The following is a 20,485-nucleotide window of genomic DNA, read 5'->3' on the forward strand; positions in this document are numbered from 1 at the left end:
TGAAAAGACTACAATAAAGACGAAGACAAGAGATTGACGAAGAGACTGCTTAAGACAATGAAAATATCAACATTTTGGAGTAAAATATCGCTCAAAGTGCTTTGATTTACCTGTACTTTGGCATGATATCCTAGACATCATGTCAAAATTGCAAATTAAAGGGCTTCATCAGAGTCATCATAATCGCCCCGGCAGCACAGTCTGATAAAGCCCTGTATGCCGGGGTGAAATGCAGTTATGCTTTGTTTATGAATAAAGTTGAATGGAAAAGTTAGTGCTTCTCTCCTAAAACACTGAATGTTCCAATCAACTAAATTTTCAATCAACTAGGTTCATATCTGGGAAACCAAGCGAGTCTGCGCCAGGGGCGGATCTAGAGCAAATTTGAAGGAGGGGCAGTTGGTAGTGGGGGCACTGAAAATTTTTCAAAAATTGGTGACGAGATTACGCTGTATACAACAATTTCAGACCCATTTTCAGAATAAACAACATAACTTTGAAGTAATCCTTGAAGCAAATTAAGCTTTCGGTCTCAGAAACTTTATCACCTGATTCTCATTCTTCAAAAGGGGCGCACAATTTCCAAAAAAGGGGCGCCAGACTTGCTTCAACTTGCCCCAATTCCCCCCCCCCCTAAATCCGCCACTGGTCTGCGCGCAGGCTAGGAGGCTCCGGCAAGCTCTCCCTCTTGTGCCATTTCGTAACGCCCTGAGTTCATTCCCATAATGCTATTGTCCACGCCTAGTGCCCATTCCTCGGCACATGCTGACCGATCATTCTTTTCCTTTCGTATCCACGTTTTCTACTGTCAGCCTTTAAAGGCAAAGAATATCCACTGATATTTCAAATTCAGTCGAAAAGGTAAGCGAATCAACTGCTATCTATAACATTTAGTTTTTATGTACGGAGACAAGATTCTTATGTTTCTAGAGCCTGACGGTCATTGATTTGATCATCGCTCGACGAATGCTAGGCCAGGCCATCCGCCAGTTCATCGCCCATAAAATAAACTATATTGAAGTACATGAAGGACCCATGATGTGACCTGAAGAATTATGATGAATAAAGCTAGGAATATTTAGAGTTGAATTGTTTGTTATCTATAACATTCTATTTCGATCTTTTAAAAATTATGGATTTTAACCGGTGAATATCATAAGATTTGTTGTCAAAAAGTCAGATGCAACATAGTTGAAGAGGCAAAGCTGGTATGTTGTTGTAACGTTGGGGTAAGTTCTTATCCCAAAGTTGAATTTGTTTATCACCCTTAACTGTGAATGTTTATTATAAGTCGTTAGTAAGAGTAGTCTTTCTTCCTTTATTTAACATTTTTTGTTATTGTAGCCTGAATGGAAAACAATGTGAATTTCTGTTTAAAATCAATATATATTGAATAGATCCTAACTATAAATTAAATCTATAAATAAATTAAATTTTCAAAATCTGGGAAGATAATTAGTGAAAATAACTTTATGGATGTTTTCCTGCAGGCTTCGTCATAATCAATATCTAAATATGTGATTAGATTCACTCCCATCCTTGGTGGCTTTTTATAGTGTTAATCATTATAAAATTTACATTAAAAAGATAATATCAGAAAGTTGTTTTTAGGCATTAGATGGAATCTGTTTGCATATTTTTTTTATTTTTCTTATTGATAACCATTTCTTTCATGTTGGCTACAATAATTAATGTCATAATCCAATTAATGTCAATTTGCTTTCTACCTGGCATCCGAAGGAATAGAGTAAAAGAGCATGCAATAAAGTATCATCGAGTATATATTAAAGTGAGCAATGTAATAAAGTAATGTTGAAAGTAAGATATCGAAGTATCATTATATTTTGTTAACAGAAGGTCATGGCTGACACTTGCTAATTTTTTTGAAAGATCCACGAAAACTGTTCCTGCAAGCCAATTTATCAATTAAATGTTTACAGCACTGTAAAATGTTCAGAATTAGATGCAGATTGTTATTTTCTTGTCTAAGTCCACCTGTGATTAATGAGACAGTTGATCGTGCATTAGTCTCATATGAAGATGGTCTCATGGTGTATTCTCTTCTGATAACTATCTGATCTTTTCAGCAGCAGTCATGGCTGATGTTCTTGAAGAAGGAGATTTTGAGTCAGCTGAGTCTGGGGCCTCATCAACCTTCCCACAGCAGTGCTCTGCTTTGAGAAAGAATGGATATGTTGTTATCAAGAACCGTCCTTGCAAAATTGTTGAGATGTCAACATCAAAGACAGGAAAACATGGTCATGCCAAAGTATGTACATATATATTACAGTCTTTGTTGTTTAATGTTCCTATAGCACATGCAGATGACCTTTGGAAATAATAAGTCTCTTAACTCCCTAACTGAAGCTGCCACTGACTGGAAATGAGGTAGTCATCCTGAACACTCAGAAATTCTGCTTTCTCCCTTTTTGCGCAGATCCATTGTCTTGTTTCACTATGGTTCATTTCACTTGCTTTCATCAAAATGGCCACAAGCAAAGGTAGCAACATGAAACTGCACACTTTTATATCATATGGAAAGTAGTAATTACAATGTTGTGCTTTCATAAACCCTCTATGAGTAACTTGAACAAGTGGCATCCAAATAATACCCCAGGTGCCACTTGTGGAAATGCCATTAAGTCTGACACTGACCAGATAGTCCCTGGCAGAAGGCTTCCATGCAATTTTAAGAGCTGTGTAAGGGGGAGAAGTTGTGATAGTTCTCGCCTAGTTTGTTGTCAGTTTTCACTACTGTATAAGCATTGATGGCTTTAAAAAGAAACAAAGAATGAATAACTCGACAAAGCAAATAAATAACCTTGCAGTACAGTCAGATAAACAAGCTGTTCTCTATATATTTCAGTCCTTAGACAATTAACTGTATATAACTGTATGCAACTAACTGTATGTATCCTTAAGATCAAATGAAACTATTGAATAACAAAAACACAAATTTGAAATCATTTGTGCTTCTTCTTAAAGCATCTGGCCACAGAACAGGAAATAGGCAGAAGGGTAACTCTCCTCGGTTCCTTTGTTGTTTTTGAAGTCTGAGTCAACAATATAATTCCTTAATTCCCCTTTAACCTTGATTTCATTAGACGAACTTAGCCATGACAAATTATCATTCATTAATCAGATATAAACGAATTATGATATATAATTGAATTTGTTCACTATCATGGGGCATTTCATCTCAAATAAAGTTGTCTACTTTCATTCTTTTTTAATTTCCCCGACAGATACATGCTAAGCCTCGTATAAGTTAACGCATGCGCAAGTTTTTTCAGACTTCACCTGATAGGCAGGAGTTCCCCTTCTGCCTAATTCCTATTCTGTGGTCTGGTTTCTGGCTGCTTTATTGTGTTTAGAAGACGATAAGAATGAAACAATACGGGACCTACTCTGATCTGATTTCCAAATTAATGATTTCCATCAGAAAGAAAACAACAGAATGAAAAGATTTCCCATTTCTAAGGAAACAACAAATTTATATGGATAATAAATTTAGAATGAATAATGCTTAGCACACTTCAAAGGTAAGGATTTCATAGAACCATGCTTACTTTGTTTTACTATGTTTTTTTCTAGGTGCATCTTGTTGGAATTGATATTTTCACTGGGAAAAAGTATGAAGATATCTGCCCATCAACTCATAACATGAATGTGCCTCATGTGAAACGTAAAGACTACCAGGTAAAAATTTTATTTTTATAAATTATATCATTCTAATATGCACTATTAAGATTGTATATATATATATATATATATATAACACATATTTGTGGTTTTCTATCACATAAAGACTTAACCTTTTCTCTTTCAGATGTGTCTGCACTGCCTTGCCTTGTTTTTCCAACTCACTTTCTTCCAGGTACTCAAAGTCTACCTCAAACTTTCACTTTCCTCTTCTAGCAGGCCTGAAGCCTTGGAGCCTTTTCTGTCTAGCAGGCCTGAAGCCTTGGAGCCAGTCTAGCTCTTTTCTGTATCACGCATAAACCACATGGCATTATCACAGTCCATGTTTGAAGACATTTGAAGTGTGACATGTATATTTTTTACAAGTGTGACAAACTACCTGTGTAAATGACCTCATGAGGTGATCACCCATCTAAAAATATTTGTTTGAGGAAAAGTACTCCAGGTTGGACAGTTGGTATTTGGGTATCAACTGCTCACAAGTGACTAGTCTTGGTTTTCTAAATGCCTGCTTTCCACCAATTTTTAAACATTTGAACAGGCCTGGCCGTTTGTATTTTTATAGGTGAGCTGTGAATCGCTCCCCTCATTTGCCGAGGCGAGCTAAATCAGTACAGGCTTTCGTGTGAAAAATATAGCAGGCGTGCTAACCACCGCACCCCTGAAAACATCCAGGCGTGTGATGGCGTGTGACATTTTTTCACAAAACTGTTTGGTAATTATGATAGTTCTATGGAGAAATTGCCAACAAGACAATGATGACAGCAATAATTTGATGAAATTCACTTCGCTGAATTCTTACCATGACTACTTACATTATAGCAACTGAGCAATTTTCTAAACAAGTATAAACTGAGCTTATTTAATATATCAACAAAAAACGGCACTACAAGTTCAGAAATATGTTTGCCATGTCGTAAGCAGGTTTCATCCGTGGGAACGAAATTCATATTGGGGGGCTTCCCATTGTTTCCCTTCTCATTCAGTACACTGTAATAAAGGAAACATACCACAGTTTGACAATTATTGGGGGGGGTCCAGCCCCCCGGTTCCGACAGGCCTATCGAGTCATTGATGCTGTGGCGTTCATCTGGTTCTAATGGCCGTTTTTGCGTGTAAACCCTTGCCCCGAGAGCCCTCTGTTATCAAGCATGACAGCTATTATATGAACCTCACTGGCCAGATGTGTAAAAAATAATGATGGCCCATTTTTCATTAAACCAAATGTCGCTAAAATCTAGATTTAAAGCATAGCGAAATCCGCAAATAATCTGCTATTTTTTATCGCATCATTGGCAAATCGGCCAATTTTTATAGCATAATCGGCTGCTTTCGCTAAAATTGCGATCGAAATGAAAATCTTGTTCAAAACATTAAATGTTCCTCTTAAAGTTCGGGGACAAAAATGTCTGTTACAGTCTTCTGTGTTTGAATTTTTTCAATGAAATGCCATTTAGCCTTGAAAAGGTGCAAACGTTCGCACATATCTCTTCTCCTTTTTGCATCATTAAAAGTGCATGTTTGCCAATGTATGTTTTGTCGCTGACAATGATGATTCCACCGAGAAATAGCGATAAATACACAGGGAATAAGTAGACCAAAATAACGGTGAAAAGTTGTGGAAAAGTTCGTCATATTGAGGAAAATTAAAATGAAGGGACTACAATTAGGCTCGTTAATATACGAAAATTCCTTACATACGGGATTAGTTATACCGAGAGAAGTTGTGCGGAGGCAGAAATCAAGGGGCCAGATATCTCTTGTCATGCCGGAAAATTAATTATACTTGTAGCCAGGTCAGGTTTCATAATATCGGGATTCCACTGTAGATTAGTCCTATGGTTATTTCAAAATTGTTTATTTAGTCTGCAATCCTGATAAGATGTTAAGCCTTTTTGAAGTGGCATGAAGCAATTGTACCAAGGAAGGATAAATATATTAACTCATCTCAAAAACCCACAAAACCAATAATTATGAATTTTGTTCCGATAATAAAAGAAGGCGTGCGATGTTTTGCACTCCTGGAAAGCGTTAGGCGTGCGCCAGGGCGTGCGCGTGCGACCGCACGCCTTTCCGACGAAAGCCTGCAGTAACACAAAGAATGTACTTCAAAGACAATCGACAGATGACTTAATAGGCCCCTTAAGTATCTGTCGGTTGCCTTATTGTAATAGCCTCAGTCAGGAGTGTGATGTTTTACTTCTTTCAATTTTTATTTGCTTTAACCGTGACTTAGGCACCCCCTTTACTTGAACATAGATGGAAAACTCTACGCTAAAATACCCAGTTTTGGATCGAAATAGGCCAATCAGAAAACGCGCACACATGACTGTTGAGGTTGTCCAATCAGTGCCGCTTTCGTATTGAAAATGTTACCAACGGAGTCCTAAGGTGAAAACAAACTCACTTATGTCTACACAGAAGCGGTCGGTCGGTCATGTTTATATAGTAGATAGATTCACAAACAGGTAGATGGAACGATGATCAGGCTTTGCCATTAATGCCAAACATGTCGCCGTTATAGTTTTTCATGCAATCTGGGTTTTTCAGTAAATGCTGCTGGATAGTGGAATTCCATGTTTTGGTTGTCGTTTTTGATCTGCAAGACAGAGTACCTTGTTCTCTTTGAGGGATAGTTTTGTTTCTATTGCTGGGAGGGACCTGCTGTCTTATTATATCCTCTATCTACAATTCCTACCAATTTCTTCGACTTTCCTTCCAAAAATATTCCTGTTTTCTTAAGATTGAAAGGTTCTAATCGCTACAAACGTACCTTGCGCTTAACTATCCTTTTCCGAATAGATCGAAGTTTATGCCTATCATAACAAGAAAGCCCAACAAGCAAAAAGTTAATTGCAAAAAATGTAATGACGGGAGAAATCGCTGTTACAAAAATAAACCAATTAACCCTTGTGCGTTTTCATAATTCTCTGAATAGGAAATTTTAGGGGAGCGATTCTCCTTTCATGTTCTGTTTAGGAGAGCAATTCATAGCTCGCCTCAGGTTGCGAGGAGAGCATGGAGGCAAGCGCGAGCTATGGCTCGCCTCAAACAGCCAGGCCTGATTTGAAGTAACATGTATAACAAAGCAATGATGCTTTGTTTTCACTAGCGACTTTACCTTTCACTCAGGAACACCCATATTTATAAAGGTACTATCTTTCTCCTAAATGCTCTTTTGAGTGAGATCTTTTCTGGATGGTTAATGGATAGCCCATGCCAGTAGTTTGCAAAAAGGTGCATTTTCAGAGAGTGAGACTTTGCTAAATGTTTAGTGTTGTTCTCCTTCTGGTGCTGTTTCTTACCAGAAAGCATGTCCAAGTCACGTTTAAAGTTTCGGAAAGGAATACGAATAACTGTCTGTAAGGGCAAATTGTTCAAATTGTTGAAAATTTTCTTGTTGATAGATTTGAGATACTGAGAAGATCATGTTAAAGTACTTCTAAGATAAAAAAATAACAACATGTTTTTTTGTTTGAAACCAATGTGAAATTTTTCGCTGATTTCGATGAATTAAATTATTTCCAAAGATAGAATGTGAATATGCTGTTAAAAGTCTCGGAAAGTGTCACAACACAGAAAAGAGCCAATAACAAAGTATGCCTCCAGTGACATCAGGAGGTGTTGATGATGTTGCTCAGGGAACATGAAAATACAATAGGCCTAATGAACTAGCACGATAAGGGCCCATCTGGCTAGAGTTGGAATGTAGCAAAAGAGAGTGTTGTATATTAGGCGAAAGCAAATTTCACGGCAAGGAATGTTTAGACCTAACACAACCAGGAAATAATAGTGTTTATTTCAACATGTTTTGAACCAGAGTTAGAAAGCTGTCGTCTCAACAAACTGTCTGCTGCGGTGATTTGATTTGGCCTAGCCACACAGAAACGATTATGATCATGCTTTAGAGCTCAAAGAGGTCAAAGAGTTAACTGGCTTTTATGAATTAACTTTCTCTATGCACATATATTTAATCTAGCTTCGTTATTTACTTGATATTCTTACCAAACAAGAAATTGTAGAAATTCGTTATTGTAGAAATTGTTGTCAACTCCACCTCTTCAGCTGTTTGTTTGGTTCAAACATGTGACTCTAGGCCCCCAATTACGTCACAGATTCTTTGCTTCCTTAACAGCTTAGGCCAAACTTTGAACAGCAATAGCAATATCATGAGATGCAATATAGCAATTCCAAAAAAGAATTGATTCCAGATTGGTATAATATATCTTTAAATTAAAGTTATTTTTTGACCTTAGAAGCACTTTAAAACCAGAAACCTTTGAATGATCAAACCTTCTGACAAAATAGAAAAGTACGATAAAATTCATTGGATAGTATTTTTATTTTTACTTATAAATGTTAATAATTTAATATGGCACAAAACCTATGATTCAAAAATATGATTCAGTCATGGATGCATATCATTGTTGGCTTTTGTCCACAGTTGTTTTCTTAGTTTTTCATTTCATAGCCTTTATCATTAATCATAAGTATCTGTCTTCTACATGGTTATTGCTTTCTATATCAATTTCTAAACCAGCAATTTGGCTTATATTGCTTATATATAAAAAGGGAAATGCTGTCATCAGTAGTCAAACTTTCTATAATAGTTTCCCAACTGTGGTTCCTATAAATAACATCCTTTTCCCCTGATGTATGATATGAAGGTTGTGGTGTATGATATATCAGGCCTGGCCGTTTGTACTTTTGCAGGTGAGCTGTCAATCGCTCGCCTCATTTGCTCAGGCGAGCTAAATCCAAAACATATATAATTTACTCAAAATGGTCTATAGGTCAAGCATAACGCTATAAATCAATGCAACCGTAAGTTTTATGGATCCAAGCAAAGTTTTGATATTGTCCACAATATTACATGCAACATACAAATTATGTCAAAAAATGTCAATAATTTGACTCCACATAAAAAAGTCACTGTCATTGGACTCTCTGTCTGTCTCAGATTGATCTGAATCTTCAAAGTTTTTACCTTCAAATTGCCTGCCTTTATCAAGGCATATCTTTTTGCTGGATGGCTCTCCTCTCCTTCAATTCCTGCTGCTGATAATTATGTTTTCCGTCTCTTCTCAAGATAAATGTCGACAGAACGTGCCAAGATGTCTTTTTCTTTTTCTGTCCACACTTTGTCATTCCCTTTAACTTTCATTAGATTCTCCATGGTTTCGTGAGTCATGCACAGCTGACGATCGTTAAGTTATAGGGTCAAAACACTAAATGCCCTTTCAGAGGCAGAGTTTGATCCTGCAATGGTTATCAACAACTTGATAACAAGGCACAAGTTGGGAAACTGAAACGTCTCAAAACTCAAAACTTGCCGCCAAAGAACTTTTGGCTCTGCAAAAAATTCCACCAGTTGTTGTCGGGCAAGAAGCTTGAATCTCTTCCATTCAGCAAAAACATGTTCTGTGCTGATTCCAACTTCCAAAAGCCGAATAGCGAATCTATCAAGAATGATTTTGACGCTCTTCACACCATAGTCTACATTGTCTTCCCAGTACTGTGGGTCATAGATTTGCATAGCATGGTAGAGTTTGTTGCCTCTAGTACATCTATGTAGCTAGCCATTTTGCAAAAGCACTCATATGACTGCAACGTTTCTAGTAAGCCTTTAATTTTTGCTCTGAAACCATTGAAAGGCATCTTTGCCACATGTGAAACCTTGAAATGATCCTTGGTAATGTGTGATGATGATGGCATGCCGTAACCCCTTTCCCCAATGTTGGGTTTTCTTTTGCTCCAATGTATAAAATATCGAAGATAAGATTTCATCATCAGAGGGAGGTTGTATCATTGCCAACAGTTACACCTTAGAAATGTTCGTTATTCGGTAAACCTGGGAGAATTAAACTAATTTGTTAGATTTATGCTTGCAGGAAGCAGCATGTGTATTAAGTATATTCAAAGCTTGGAAATGGGGAAATGAGATATGGGAAAATAATATCAAAACAAAATTATATTTACCATCAAAATGGCGCTGAATGTTTGACTTTTTCACCACATTTGTTCCTTTAATATACGATTCTACTACAGCTCTGGCACTTCCTTTGCACAAAGGATTTGAAAGGATTGACTCTTTGTGTTTTGCGCAAATCTTGCACCACACAAAAGTAACCATTTTTCTCTTACCAATTTCTTCGATTTTTTTACCAAGAACATGCCTGTTTTCGTACAAATGTTCTCAGCTCTACAAATGTACCTTTAGATTCACTATCCATTTCCAAAAAGACTGAAGTTATGACTCAAATACCAACGTTAAGTTTACTGCCAATTATCAGTTAACTTTATTGACGATTCCCGACTTCCTGCCAATGCAATAAAAGCGCCCCAACGGGACAATAAATTTTAACAAATTATGTGAAGACAGAAGAAATCGTTTTTAAAAAGATATACCAATTTGTAAATCTGAGGGGAGCTATTTTTTCTTCATGATCATTTCAGGTGAGCAATTAACAGCTCCTCTCGGACAGCAAGGGGAGCTATCGCTCACCTCAAACCGCCAGGTCTGATATATGTATAATGTATGATATTAAAGGCATTGAGTCATGGCAAATAGGCTTTCTTTTGAGAGGTGCATTTAGTTACATCATTGAGATGGTGGAGCAAAGAAAACACACTTCAAATTTTCACATTTAGATATATTACTGAATGAATGATACAAAGTTTAATAGAACTGCTGATTAATTGAACTACTGATTATTTATATTGTCTGTTACATGGTTGCATTAAGCCGAAAAAGCCCTATCTCGGAAATGATCTGTGGATCGGATCAGATTGTGTTGGTCTGGTCTGTTCTGTTCAATTAAGATTGGAATGCACATTGACATTTATCTCCAAGGGATCCTTGCCTTATAACAATTTCAATGAAATTGCTATAAAAATAACATCAAAATAACATCATCATATACTGCGCTTAGAAAAAATAACAGCATTAAAAACAACATTGTGAAGTTGTCATTTTTATTGTTCTTTTCATTGTCATTTTATTGTTGTTATCATTGTCATTTTTCTTATCTCAAAGTTGGTAAACATTGAAGATGATGGTTATTTGTCATTAATGGATGATAATGGGGACCAGAAAGAAGATGTCAGAGTACCAGAAAATGATTGTGGCAAGGAAATACAGTCAAAATTTGATTTGGGTGAATCAATTCTTGTTACCATTCTAACTTCAATGGGTGAAGAAGCAGCTGTTGGTACAAAACCAATGAATTCATGAACTTGGAAATATCTCAGAAAGATCCAGTCTAGTATTTGTTTCCCTTACAGACCCAGAAATATAAGCCAGAAAATTGTCATTTAGCACCTTTTTATTGACAAAGAAGTGATGAAATCTGATATAACTGAATTTTTTTGTTTTGGTGCTTGTCTTCTTTTATGCCATGTTTTGTCAGTCACATTTCTTATTGGATCAGCAGTAACTGTCTATTATATTTATCTATGTTGTAGTTAAACTATATTTAAGTTATATTTTACTGTTTTAACAAGAGGAACATTTACTCAAGCTTCAAATATATATCAACTGTTAATGAAAATTACTATGTATCTGTCTGTCATGAAGTGCACAATGTAGGCAGAGCTGTAAATTCTCTCAAAACCACTTAGAACTGTCCTGTTCTATACAAGTAGCTTTAACTAACTCTGATATAGAAATGTCTTGATGTCTTTGCTTTTAAGCTAATGGAATTTAATGTCTGGTAATGCTGAATTTTTATGGGATTTAGTGCTATGATTATGGACTATGTCAGCTTGGTGTTCAGCCTTTTATTCAAAGGAATTAACTAAAAATATGGATGGTTAACTTGCAGCACCGTAAATAACAAAGGCATTCGGTTATTTAACAACCTTTTGTCGTTTGCTTGTACACTGAAAATGGAATTTGCAAGAAGTATGTCAATTTTATTGTAATAGTATCTCATCTTATGCAGCATATAGAGGAAGGAAAAAACAGTTCCCTTCCAAATAGCATTGTTTTGTGAATTTTCTCCAGGGCGGGTGACAAATAATTTCTATTACATTATCATTTTATCAATAGTGGATCATGAAAAAACTTTTCACTCTATCTTTGAGAGAATTTATGTATAAATGTTGCTTACATTTGAAAATCTAAACAGTGGATTTATTTTGAAATTCAAATTCTCTAGACTTAATCTGTAATTTTTTTCAATAGGCCCTTTTTCTTGAAAGTTCCATGAGTTGAATACAAGAAGTCCTTAAACGTATTTGCTACTAAAAAAATAGGATTTTTGAGATTCCAGTTACAAGCGTCTGATGTATTCAACTTGAAGATCTTTATTTAATTTTTCTGCTGTCCAATGCTAACATGACCTGTCAAGTAATTCAAAGTAACTTCCAAAAAATGAATTACTTCAATCAGATGTTTTCCTATGTGTCAATTTTTCTCAATTTAGTCAATAGTTATTTTAAAATTCCACTTCATACAAATGCAATTAAAGTAGCCACAAGATCCAAATCACAACAACAACAAAAGGACAGTTTTGATGAAATAATGACTACTTTATAGGAAGGATTTTTATGCAGGGAATTTCTTTAAGAGCTCTCACAATATGTAAATTAATTGAGGAGGGAGCACCTATTTGGCAAAACCAAAACGTTTTAAAATTTAAAATAGGAAAGTTCTAAGTAACACAACTTGAGGATATGCTAAAATTTAGAAGTTCTCAAATGTACTTTGGCTCAAATGGTTCTTAATTTGATACCCGAAATTCATGGCTGAAATTCATGTCATATTGATAAATTAGCAAAAGTTATGAAAAAGCCATAGAATCAAGATGGGGAAATACACTTTTTCATTTGAAGTCTCTTTTGCAAAAGAAGCTGGAGATCAAGAAGCAAAGCAGTGTGATTTTCAAAGGAAAAAGTTTGTATAATCTTTATTTGAAGGATGAATATTGGTTTGATGTAAACATTGTAAGACAGTTCCCTCACAATAATTCCAGAGGCAGTTTGATTGCACCAAGCTACCTTTCGGCATGTTTTTTCTCTTTATGTATAACTTTTCAAAGTTGCTCTACATTTCCTAATTTATATTAAATGCTAGTATCATCTGCGAAAAGAGCAAGTGAGAATTCAGAAGATTCCTGTAAAATATCATCTATGTGTAAAGGAAAAAGTAACAGACCAAGAATAAATCCTTGTGGAACAACACATAAAATCAAGATTGCTTCAATTTTAACCATTAGTGATAGATGCTTTATCCAGTTGCAAAGTAAATGCTATTTCTCAGATTACTTGGTGGTCAAGTGTGCTAGAAAGTTTTTCATAATGACATGTATATAAAGACCTTCTTAAATCAAGATATATACTAGATCCAATTGGTTTGTTACCTTGGGTATTTTTTATTGATTCATTTAAACTAATTAGTGCATGATTAATGAGAGTGAGGTGCACGAAAACCAACTGTATACCAGACCGGATATTACTCAGTTCCAAGTAATTATAAACGTGTCTTTATATAAGCCTGAAAAATATCTATGAATATATTTTGATATTGTAAATTACAAAAATATTCCAATCAAATGTTATGTCCTAAATACTGAATACCGTAAATCCTTGAATTAGCCACCTAGGGGCTTTTTTATTTTTGGATGGGGACATATTTGGGGGGGGGGGGGATTGGTTTAATCAAATTGGTGTAGACATTAAGAAGACATTATTGAAAGACCTCGTTTATTTCGGTAGGAATTTCTTTATGAGCATTTAATTAATTACTACCAAAAGTATGAAATTGTTGTGGCAATTCAATAAAACTCCATTAGGCAACCTTAGATGGCAAAAATCATCAAATTGAGGGGTCCAATTCGAGAATTTACGGTAGCAGAAAGCTCTTTTCAAGGGGGGGGGGCTTAATGACAATTTATAGTTCTAAGGTGGGGGCTTATTCCAGGGGGGGACTTTTTCGAGGGGGGCAATTCGAGGATTTACGGTAATTTAAGCCAGAAATTAATTCCAGAGAAGTTTCTTTCATGTCTCTGACGCCACTTTCACTTTTTATCCCAACATCTTTCTTGTTTTGCATAGCATTGGTGCTTATATTTTACTTTAAACTTACAATGAGAAGCTCATGAACTGCCCGTGTACATCGTGTGCACCATCAATTATATGAAAAGAAAATTACACGTATCTTAAATGCACAGATTAGTATTTGCTTGAAAAAGTGTTTAGATGCATTCTCCAAATGCATAGCTAAGGTATATCATTCTTTCGTCTTCTGACTCCAAAATCTTTTGTATTCCATTGCAAGCATTCAGCTAAACCGTCAAACCAGTCTCTGAGGTGATCTTTATGGCTGACACAAGGCAGAGGGTAGATTGATGTTGTTAATCGTACGCTTAAGTAAAAAAACAGGATACAGACAATATGATAATTGATTGGCGATAAATAATATACCTAATTTGCAGAAATTAAATGCGACTGTTTTGAATATCGGAAATTGAGCGCTTTATAAGCAGTTACTGTTTCTTCAAGCCTTTTTTAGGATTAGCCAAAATATCTTTATTTGAAGTTGTAAAAGTGCACTCTCTTCTTAAATTTACTCGTTGCAATATACTCATTGAGTGAATATATTGCAATGAAACATTACGAAAACATTTTAGTAACGGTTTTTAAGCATATCTGTAGCCAGGGACAGGGAACTGCTGTCCCATCTTTGGTTGCTGATACTGAATACTTTGTTCAATAATGTGCATTGAAATCTTGATACATCATACCCGATAGCAAAACTTCTCAGTATAGTGAACTAAAGATTTGGTTCCCTAAATTTTGTACAAACCTTTATATAAATTATCCTCTTTTGTTTAGGAAATATACTCCTTTGGAAAAAAGCTACTGTGAATCATTCATTTGTTTTAAAAAACTATTGATGAAAATTTTTCTTACTTACAGTATAGAATCAGTGATTTCAACTGAGTTTCGACCATCAAATGACGCCCAAGCACAAGAACGACTTTCAGGTGTTTTTTTAACCTATGATAAAACAATGAGGGATTTAAAGAATCTGGAATAATAATAAGATAGAATAAATTTTTTGTGAAGAAGTTTAATTTCCTACTTTCAGATGCATGCTTTCTCACAGGCAAAGCCAAATATTATGATTAAGTTAACCTTTGGTAAACTGAGTTTTCACTGTTCCTTTATTTATAATAGTGACAATGTACATTTGAAAAATAAATCTTATACATAACATAAATTGGGTTATGAACAGTGGTTATGATAGCCAACCTTGAGCTCTACTCCAGCTGGCACTATTATTGGGCGAAAAGACAGAGAATGAGGACAAAGAGGGGTAATGATTATGCAGGGAACACTTGGATGCACCATTGATGCCCCTGCTGCAGCTGAATATGCAGTGCTTCCAGTTGCCGTGGCAATAATTAAACCTGAAAGGTAAAATTCATTTACTCATTTACATTTGCTTAATCTGCTGAAAATGATAAATCAAACAAAAGGTTATTTTATACTTTTTAAGTGCACAATGCCTTGAAATTTGAAACGTTATTGAACTGAAATTAAAAACCTCTACTTGCCATCCCCAGAAATTTTAGTCAAATGTTGTCCATTGCAAAGGATATCTAAGATAACAAGACTGGCAGTTCTTCCTCTGTCAATCACAACTTCATTAAGTGTCTGAAATTTAAAACTTGAAATTAGTAACTTTCCTGTAATAATGAATGGGTAGTATGAATAAGTATGAATTAGCTCTCATATTTAAGTCAAAAGTAAAGTGGGTGATAAATTGACAAGACAAGATATCATTCAAAATGCACAAGAAAATCTTGTTTATAAATGTTGGCAAAATAGAAAGTTTATAGTTGGTTTGACCAAACCCTTACCAAATGCTCTGCAAGGACAGTATTTTCCCCATCTTTTTCTTGGATAACTTTGCATTTTAATCTTGATCTCAGTGTCAATCCAACATTTTCTTTTTGGAAAGAATAAACATTTAAAGGGGAGGAATTTCTAGCTATAAAAAGTTTAGGAATAGATTTTGAATAAAAAGAATAAACATCACTTTTTGTATGTAATTAACAAATTGTTAAAAAGAATAATACGCTTTGGTGTATATAACAGAATGGTTCTTAGTTGCAACTCAGTGAACAAGGACAGTATATATATTTTAACCTTTGAAATAATTTTCCAAACTCAAACAATAAAATGAGACACTCTATTTAAAAAAAATTCTTTGACGGTTGATAACATTGATATTCAGGTTTAAACTGGCCAATCTCGCATACAAAGCTGCATTACCACTGAAAGTATTTTTCTCGAAGCATTTAACAGAAAAGAAAGGAGCCAGGGGTCAGGAGAGATGGTGCTAGGTGGGCTGTAGTACCCCCATTTTTTGCTTAAGTATGATATTAAGGTTGTGGCATCAAAGGTAGCATAATACAAAAGGAGCCCCCACTTTTCTAGAGTCCCCCACTCTAAAATGTGCTCCATCATCCCTGGAGCGCTTATCTCAGTATAAGCAGAAAAATAAAGAAATCTTATCAAGAGAGGACCAAAACGTTATTGAATTTTTCTGAACTCAATTTGTCTTAATTGTTAAGAACTCATTATTATCTATTATGATCACTGCTATATACTTATCGATAATCACACTGTTAACTATTGTTCTGTTATATTATGCCTATTGCGTAGTTCCGGTCTTGTGATCCTCACGCTTGCACTGCGACATATCTACTTTTAGAATTTGTATCTTTCTCAATTGCTTCTCCATGTTATGTTCAGATACAAGTTGTGTTTTCTTTACACTGTTATCTTAATATTTTTTCATGCAAATACCCGGCTGGAAAACTATTATTTAAATTTGAACAGAAAGTGACTTTGCTTTAGGCTTTTGTCTTAATAAACTTTATTGCTTATGAAGTCATCATTGTTCAAACATATTTTTTGAATCTGTGACTTTGATGGTACACTCAGTTTGAAAATCTAGGGTGAAATGGTGAGATAAGTCCTTACCCTTAAGTGTTTGGGTAATTATTTGCTTGAAGTTGTCAAAGTCGAAGGTCATTAGGAACCCAAGTGTCCCGAGATGAAATGATACCACTGGTGGGCAGCTCTCCTGTAAAAAAATTACAGTGTGTTTGGTAAACCTGGTCCAAATCTAAAATTTCAAGAAAGCAATAAGCATTTAGTACTTTTGTTCATATACTCAAAAGGTAATGTATTTTTTGCGACCTGTCAATAAGAGGGCAAACAGATTCTATCATTCTATCATTGGTAATTTTGCATAATTACTAGTTTTTAAATGTAGTAACAAGAGGAAAAGTCTAGATCTTGAACACAGAGATTCAAAGTTAGTTAAATGCTTGTGTCAGTTAGAAGAAAGAGGAAAGCAAATGTAAGCAACAGAAAATTTTCAACGAGCTACTTTAATGTTTACTTTCTCCAAACAACTGAATCACCAACGCATATGCTTTGATTGATTGCTGAAAATGCCATTTTGCTACAATCTTTTTTAGTCTTGTTTTAACTTGAAGCCAGTCACCTTTTGTTCATCATTCAGGTTTTCCATACTCTGGAATCTTTTCCAAAAATCATCTTTTCAAAATGACACAGGAAATCAGAAACGTGGCATACTTAAGTACTCTTCATCCAACATTCCTCAGAGTATAAAACAATTGATAATAACTTAAGAGAAGCAGAAATTGGATGTGGATGAAGTGTTCGATTGGTTCCTTGTTCTTGACCAATTACCAATGGCAAACCTCTTACCTTGTTGAAGAGAGAAAATAATTTATTTTTGCCTACATAAGACAGGATTTTTGATATACTTAAGAAGGTACATGAATTTTCTATGTTAGATTTTTCCCAGATATCTTTAAAACTTTGCGATGAAAACATATTTTAAATGTGCACTTTATAGTTTTCCTTCTTTGTATCAGCTTTCAAAAAATACACAGGTCTATATTGTAACAAAGATATTTAAGTTTTCAGTTTGATATAAATCTCTACTTAAGGAAAATATCAAGGAAAGAACAAGCCCTGAAAACCCCAAGAAAAGAGACTGACAGATATATTCTACAGCATGGTATTGAGTGACAGATTACCTGAAATAATGATGATGTATGAATCAATGTTCCATCACCTCCAAGACATATTATTAGATCAACATTACATTGCTCTTCTCCATCACCATCTAAGATAAGCACAAACATTGTTAGCATGTAAATAATCAGTAATCTTCAATTACATGCATACTTGCTATAGCGAGAAACATCAAGAATATCTACATTGACCCACTTATGACCTAGATGGAGGTAAAATGAGCTACCCATATGTACTTTTAACTTACAATGACTTGCCTCAGAATTTACAAGATTGTTAAATGGGGATCAAGTCTAATTTTTATATTTCCACTTTTACAAACATACTAAGTGCAGGAATAATGAGGTGTGGTCACATCAAGAGACTGCATTATAAGCAAAGCTTTATCCCTAGAAATATATAAGCAAAGCCCTAGAAATATCTTTGGAAGCTAGGTAGTTAAAAACAAATTAATGATTGAAGAGTGGAGACCAAAACACCTCACTGAACAGCATATTATATCTCTTAACTGCAAAAAATAAAACCTAACCTTTTCTATACACCAATAACTTTTCCTTTATGTTTCTAAAACTTTCATCATCTGCAATTTCTTCTTCTTCCAACACATTATTTTCCACAAAAACATTCATGCTTTTCTCCTTGAATAAATCAATAAGGCAGCAATATAATAGAACAAGGGGTAGGAAATTATCTATGATTAACAGGAAGGTGATATGAATATTTTATCATATATCATGGAAATTTTATCATTTAATTTTTCCCTATAATTTGTTGACTTTATTTTGCAAGCATCCTTACAAGATATGACACAAATCTAAAAAGATGCTAAATGTCAGAGGAAGTCTTTGAAAGTTGATAGGATCAAAATAAAACATTTTGTTTCTTTCAATCTCTAAGTAAACCCTATCGTGTAATTTTTGTATTTTGTTTATTATAAACAATATTTCTCTAGCATGTTTTGCTCTTAAACGTTGTTAAGAAATATTCAATCATGTGCCTTTGTTATCGGCTTGTTAATATTCATGGGTAGGCCATCTTTTCAATACACTTTAAACTATACATAGACAACCAAATGTGCGCTGACATATCTCAAGTGCTCAATTTACCTCAACAAGCCATCTTGCAAGTTGCTTTGCATTTTCAGTCACTTCCACATCGTTTACTTTTTTTATGATAAGAACATTCTCTGGACAATTCTTCCAGTGCAAAAACTGGCTTGTTGGATCTTGCAAAAATCTAAGAACAACAAATTGACATACATGTATCTGTAGACAAAATCTCTTGCATTTAAAAAAGGGAATAAGAAAATAAAGTACATTTATAACCAGAGGAGCTCTTTAGATAAAACAATATCGATTTCATGATTTAAAAAAAGATTTGCCCAGCTTTACAAGCAGCTGCTTTTTATGACAATGACAAAAAATAAATAAATCAGACTCAAAATAAACTCAATGATGTTCTATGTACTGCTTATTTTCAATTTTTGCATTTATGCAAGGTATCCATTGGCTATTAGCAATTGAATGCCCAGAATTCTCCAACAGAGCTCTTGCTTTTAAGAAAAGAGATCCTAACAAATTATCAACCTGAAATAAGAATACAATTAAGTCTTTTCTCGACTCTATAGAGCATCTTGATTGAAAACATAGACATGTGGCTATTTGCAGAGATTTGAAATAGGATATTTAGAAATTAACTGCTGCAAGCAATTGGCTGTTTAAATGGATGTCAAAAAATGAATAAATACAAGTCTTTCTCGATGTCATCACTGTGAAAATCTCTGGCTACCAAAAGACAAGCTCTTGGACCAAGTTTGTGTGCAGGTGCTGGTCCCAGGAGTTGACAGTTGGCATGGTTACTGTAGGCAAGAAAATACATTTCACCAGTCAAGCATAATAAAAGTAAGGTTTATTCAACGAGTAAAATTTGATCTACTTTCAAAATGTGAGGAAGTTAAATTTGAATAAATTGTAACATTGTTACAATGGGGTAACTAACTTCATTAGTTTCATTTTTCACATTTCCATTAAAGAGTATCAGTTTCTACTTAACATTATTAAGATGTTACACACAACTAAAATGTGAACAGAACGCTAAAATTCTGTGTTTCTTATTTGTGCGAAAAAAATTATTTAAACAAGAAGGCACATTGCATTAGGCTGATTATCAGGCTACTAGTTGTGTCAAACATGACCAAATTTCTTTGTAAAACAAGGATATGCAAGATACATACATATATTGTTTATTCATTTAAGCAAGTTTCAAAAGTTGGGCGGCAAACAATGCCGATGTGGATTAATTACAGTAATGCCATTACAAGAAATAGCAGAAATTATTTTATTGTTGAAACTAAAATAGTAATATTTTTATATGGTATGTTGTGCAGGACACTGAGATAAACGGATACAGCTATCCAGCTTAGTTTAGTGTCCTCTGATGTTTACATCATAAGAAATTTGCATTTGTTTACATAGATCTTGAATAAACAGATGTCGCTCTTTTCTTTTCATCGTTCTTCCTTTTTGACGATTTTTTCGTGGTATCTGTAGCGTCAGAGCCCTCTTCTCTTGAATGGACAGCTTCTGACATCTTTTATGGATCATAAATCTTGCTCATAACCTTTGAAATCAACGGAAAGTCAAGTTTTTGAGATCTGCAGGAAGCCACCAACACCAGCAACAACCACCAGGAGCAGCAG

General features: G+C 34.8%; 2 protein-coding genes across 3 annotated transcripts; one reads left to right on the forward strand and one right to left on the reverse strand.

The window, feature by feature from the left end:
• The first annotated feature begins 711 nt into the window (after positions 1–711).
• LOC135688449 (eukaryotic translation initiation factor 5A-1) lies at positions 712–11,065 on the forward strand. 2 transcript variants are annotated; one of them, XM_065205303.2, is made up of 4 exons: positions 712–861; positions 2,088–2,269; positions 3,595–3,699; positions 10,739–11,065. In XM_065205303.2, exons 2-4 carry the CDS (start codon positions 2,096–2,098, stop codon positions 10,934–10,936), a joined length of 477 nt encoding a protein of 158 aa, XP_065061375.2. In that variant the 5' UTR covers positions 712–861; positions 2,088–2,095; the 3' UTR covers positions 10,937–11,065. The 2 variants fall into 2 exon arrangements, with proteins under 2 accessions (XP_065061375.2, XP_065061376.2); XM_065205304.2 differs by having other exon boundaries at positions 716–861; positions 2,091–2,269.
• Positions 10,771–20,482, reverse strand: LOC135688439 (NAD kinase). Its single transcript, XM_089113954.1, has 11 exons — positions 20,258–20,482; positions 19,535–19,645; positions 18,894–19,023; positions 18,317–18,425; positions 17,790–17,878; positions 16,699–16,801; positions 15,570–15,658; positions 15,264–15,363; positions 14,959–15,116; positions 14,621–14,703; positions 10,771–14,068 (listed from the first exon to the last, which is right to left on the reverse strand). Exons 1-11 carry the CDS (start codon positions 20,374–20,376, stop codon positions 13,924–13,926), a joined length of 1,236 nt encoding a protein of 411 aa, XP_088970080.1. The 5' UTR covers positions 20,377–20,482; the 3' UTR covers positions 10,771–13,923.
• Between the last annotated feature and the right edge of the window lie 3 nt (positions 20,483–20,485).

Source organism: Rhopilema esculentum, chromosome 19 (assembly GCF_057945365.1).
Source record: "Rhopilema esculentum isolate cy_ngs chromosome 19, ASM5794536v1, whole genome shotgun sequence".
Classification (NCBI taxonomy): domain Eukaryota; kingdom Metazoa; phylum Cnidaria; class Scyphozoa; order Rhizostomeae; family Rhizostomatidae; genus Rhopilema; species Rhopilema esculentum.

Coding starts and splice junctions, on each gene's coding strand:
- LOC135688449 (XM_065205303.2), top strand. CDS start 2,096: ATGGCTGATGTTCTTGAAGAAGGAGATTTTGAGTCAGCTGAGTCTGGG. Junction 2,270..3,594: donor GAAAACATGGTCATGCCAAA/GTATGTACATAT, acceptor GTTTTTTTCTAG/GTGCATCTTGTTGGAATTGA. Junction 3,700..10,738: donor TGAAACGTAAAGACTACCAG/GTAAAAATTTTA, acceptor CTTATCTCAAAG/TTGGTAAACATTGAAGATGA.
- LOC135688439 (XM_089113954.1), bottom strand. CDS start 20,376: ATGTCAGAAGCTGTCCATTCAAGAGAAGAGGGCTCTGACGCTACAGAT. Junction 19,646..20,257: donor TCTGTTTATTCAAGATCTAT/GTAAACAAATGC, acceptor TCTTGCCTACAG/TAACCATGCCAACTGTCAAC. Junction 19,024..19,534: donor GATGACATCGAGAAAGACTT/GTATTTATTCAT, acceptor TGTTGTTCTTAG/ATTTTTGCAAGATCCAACAA.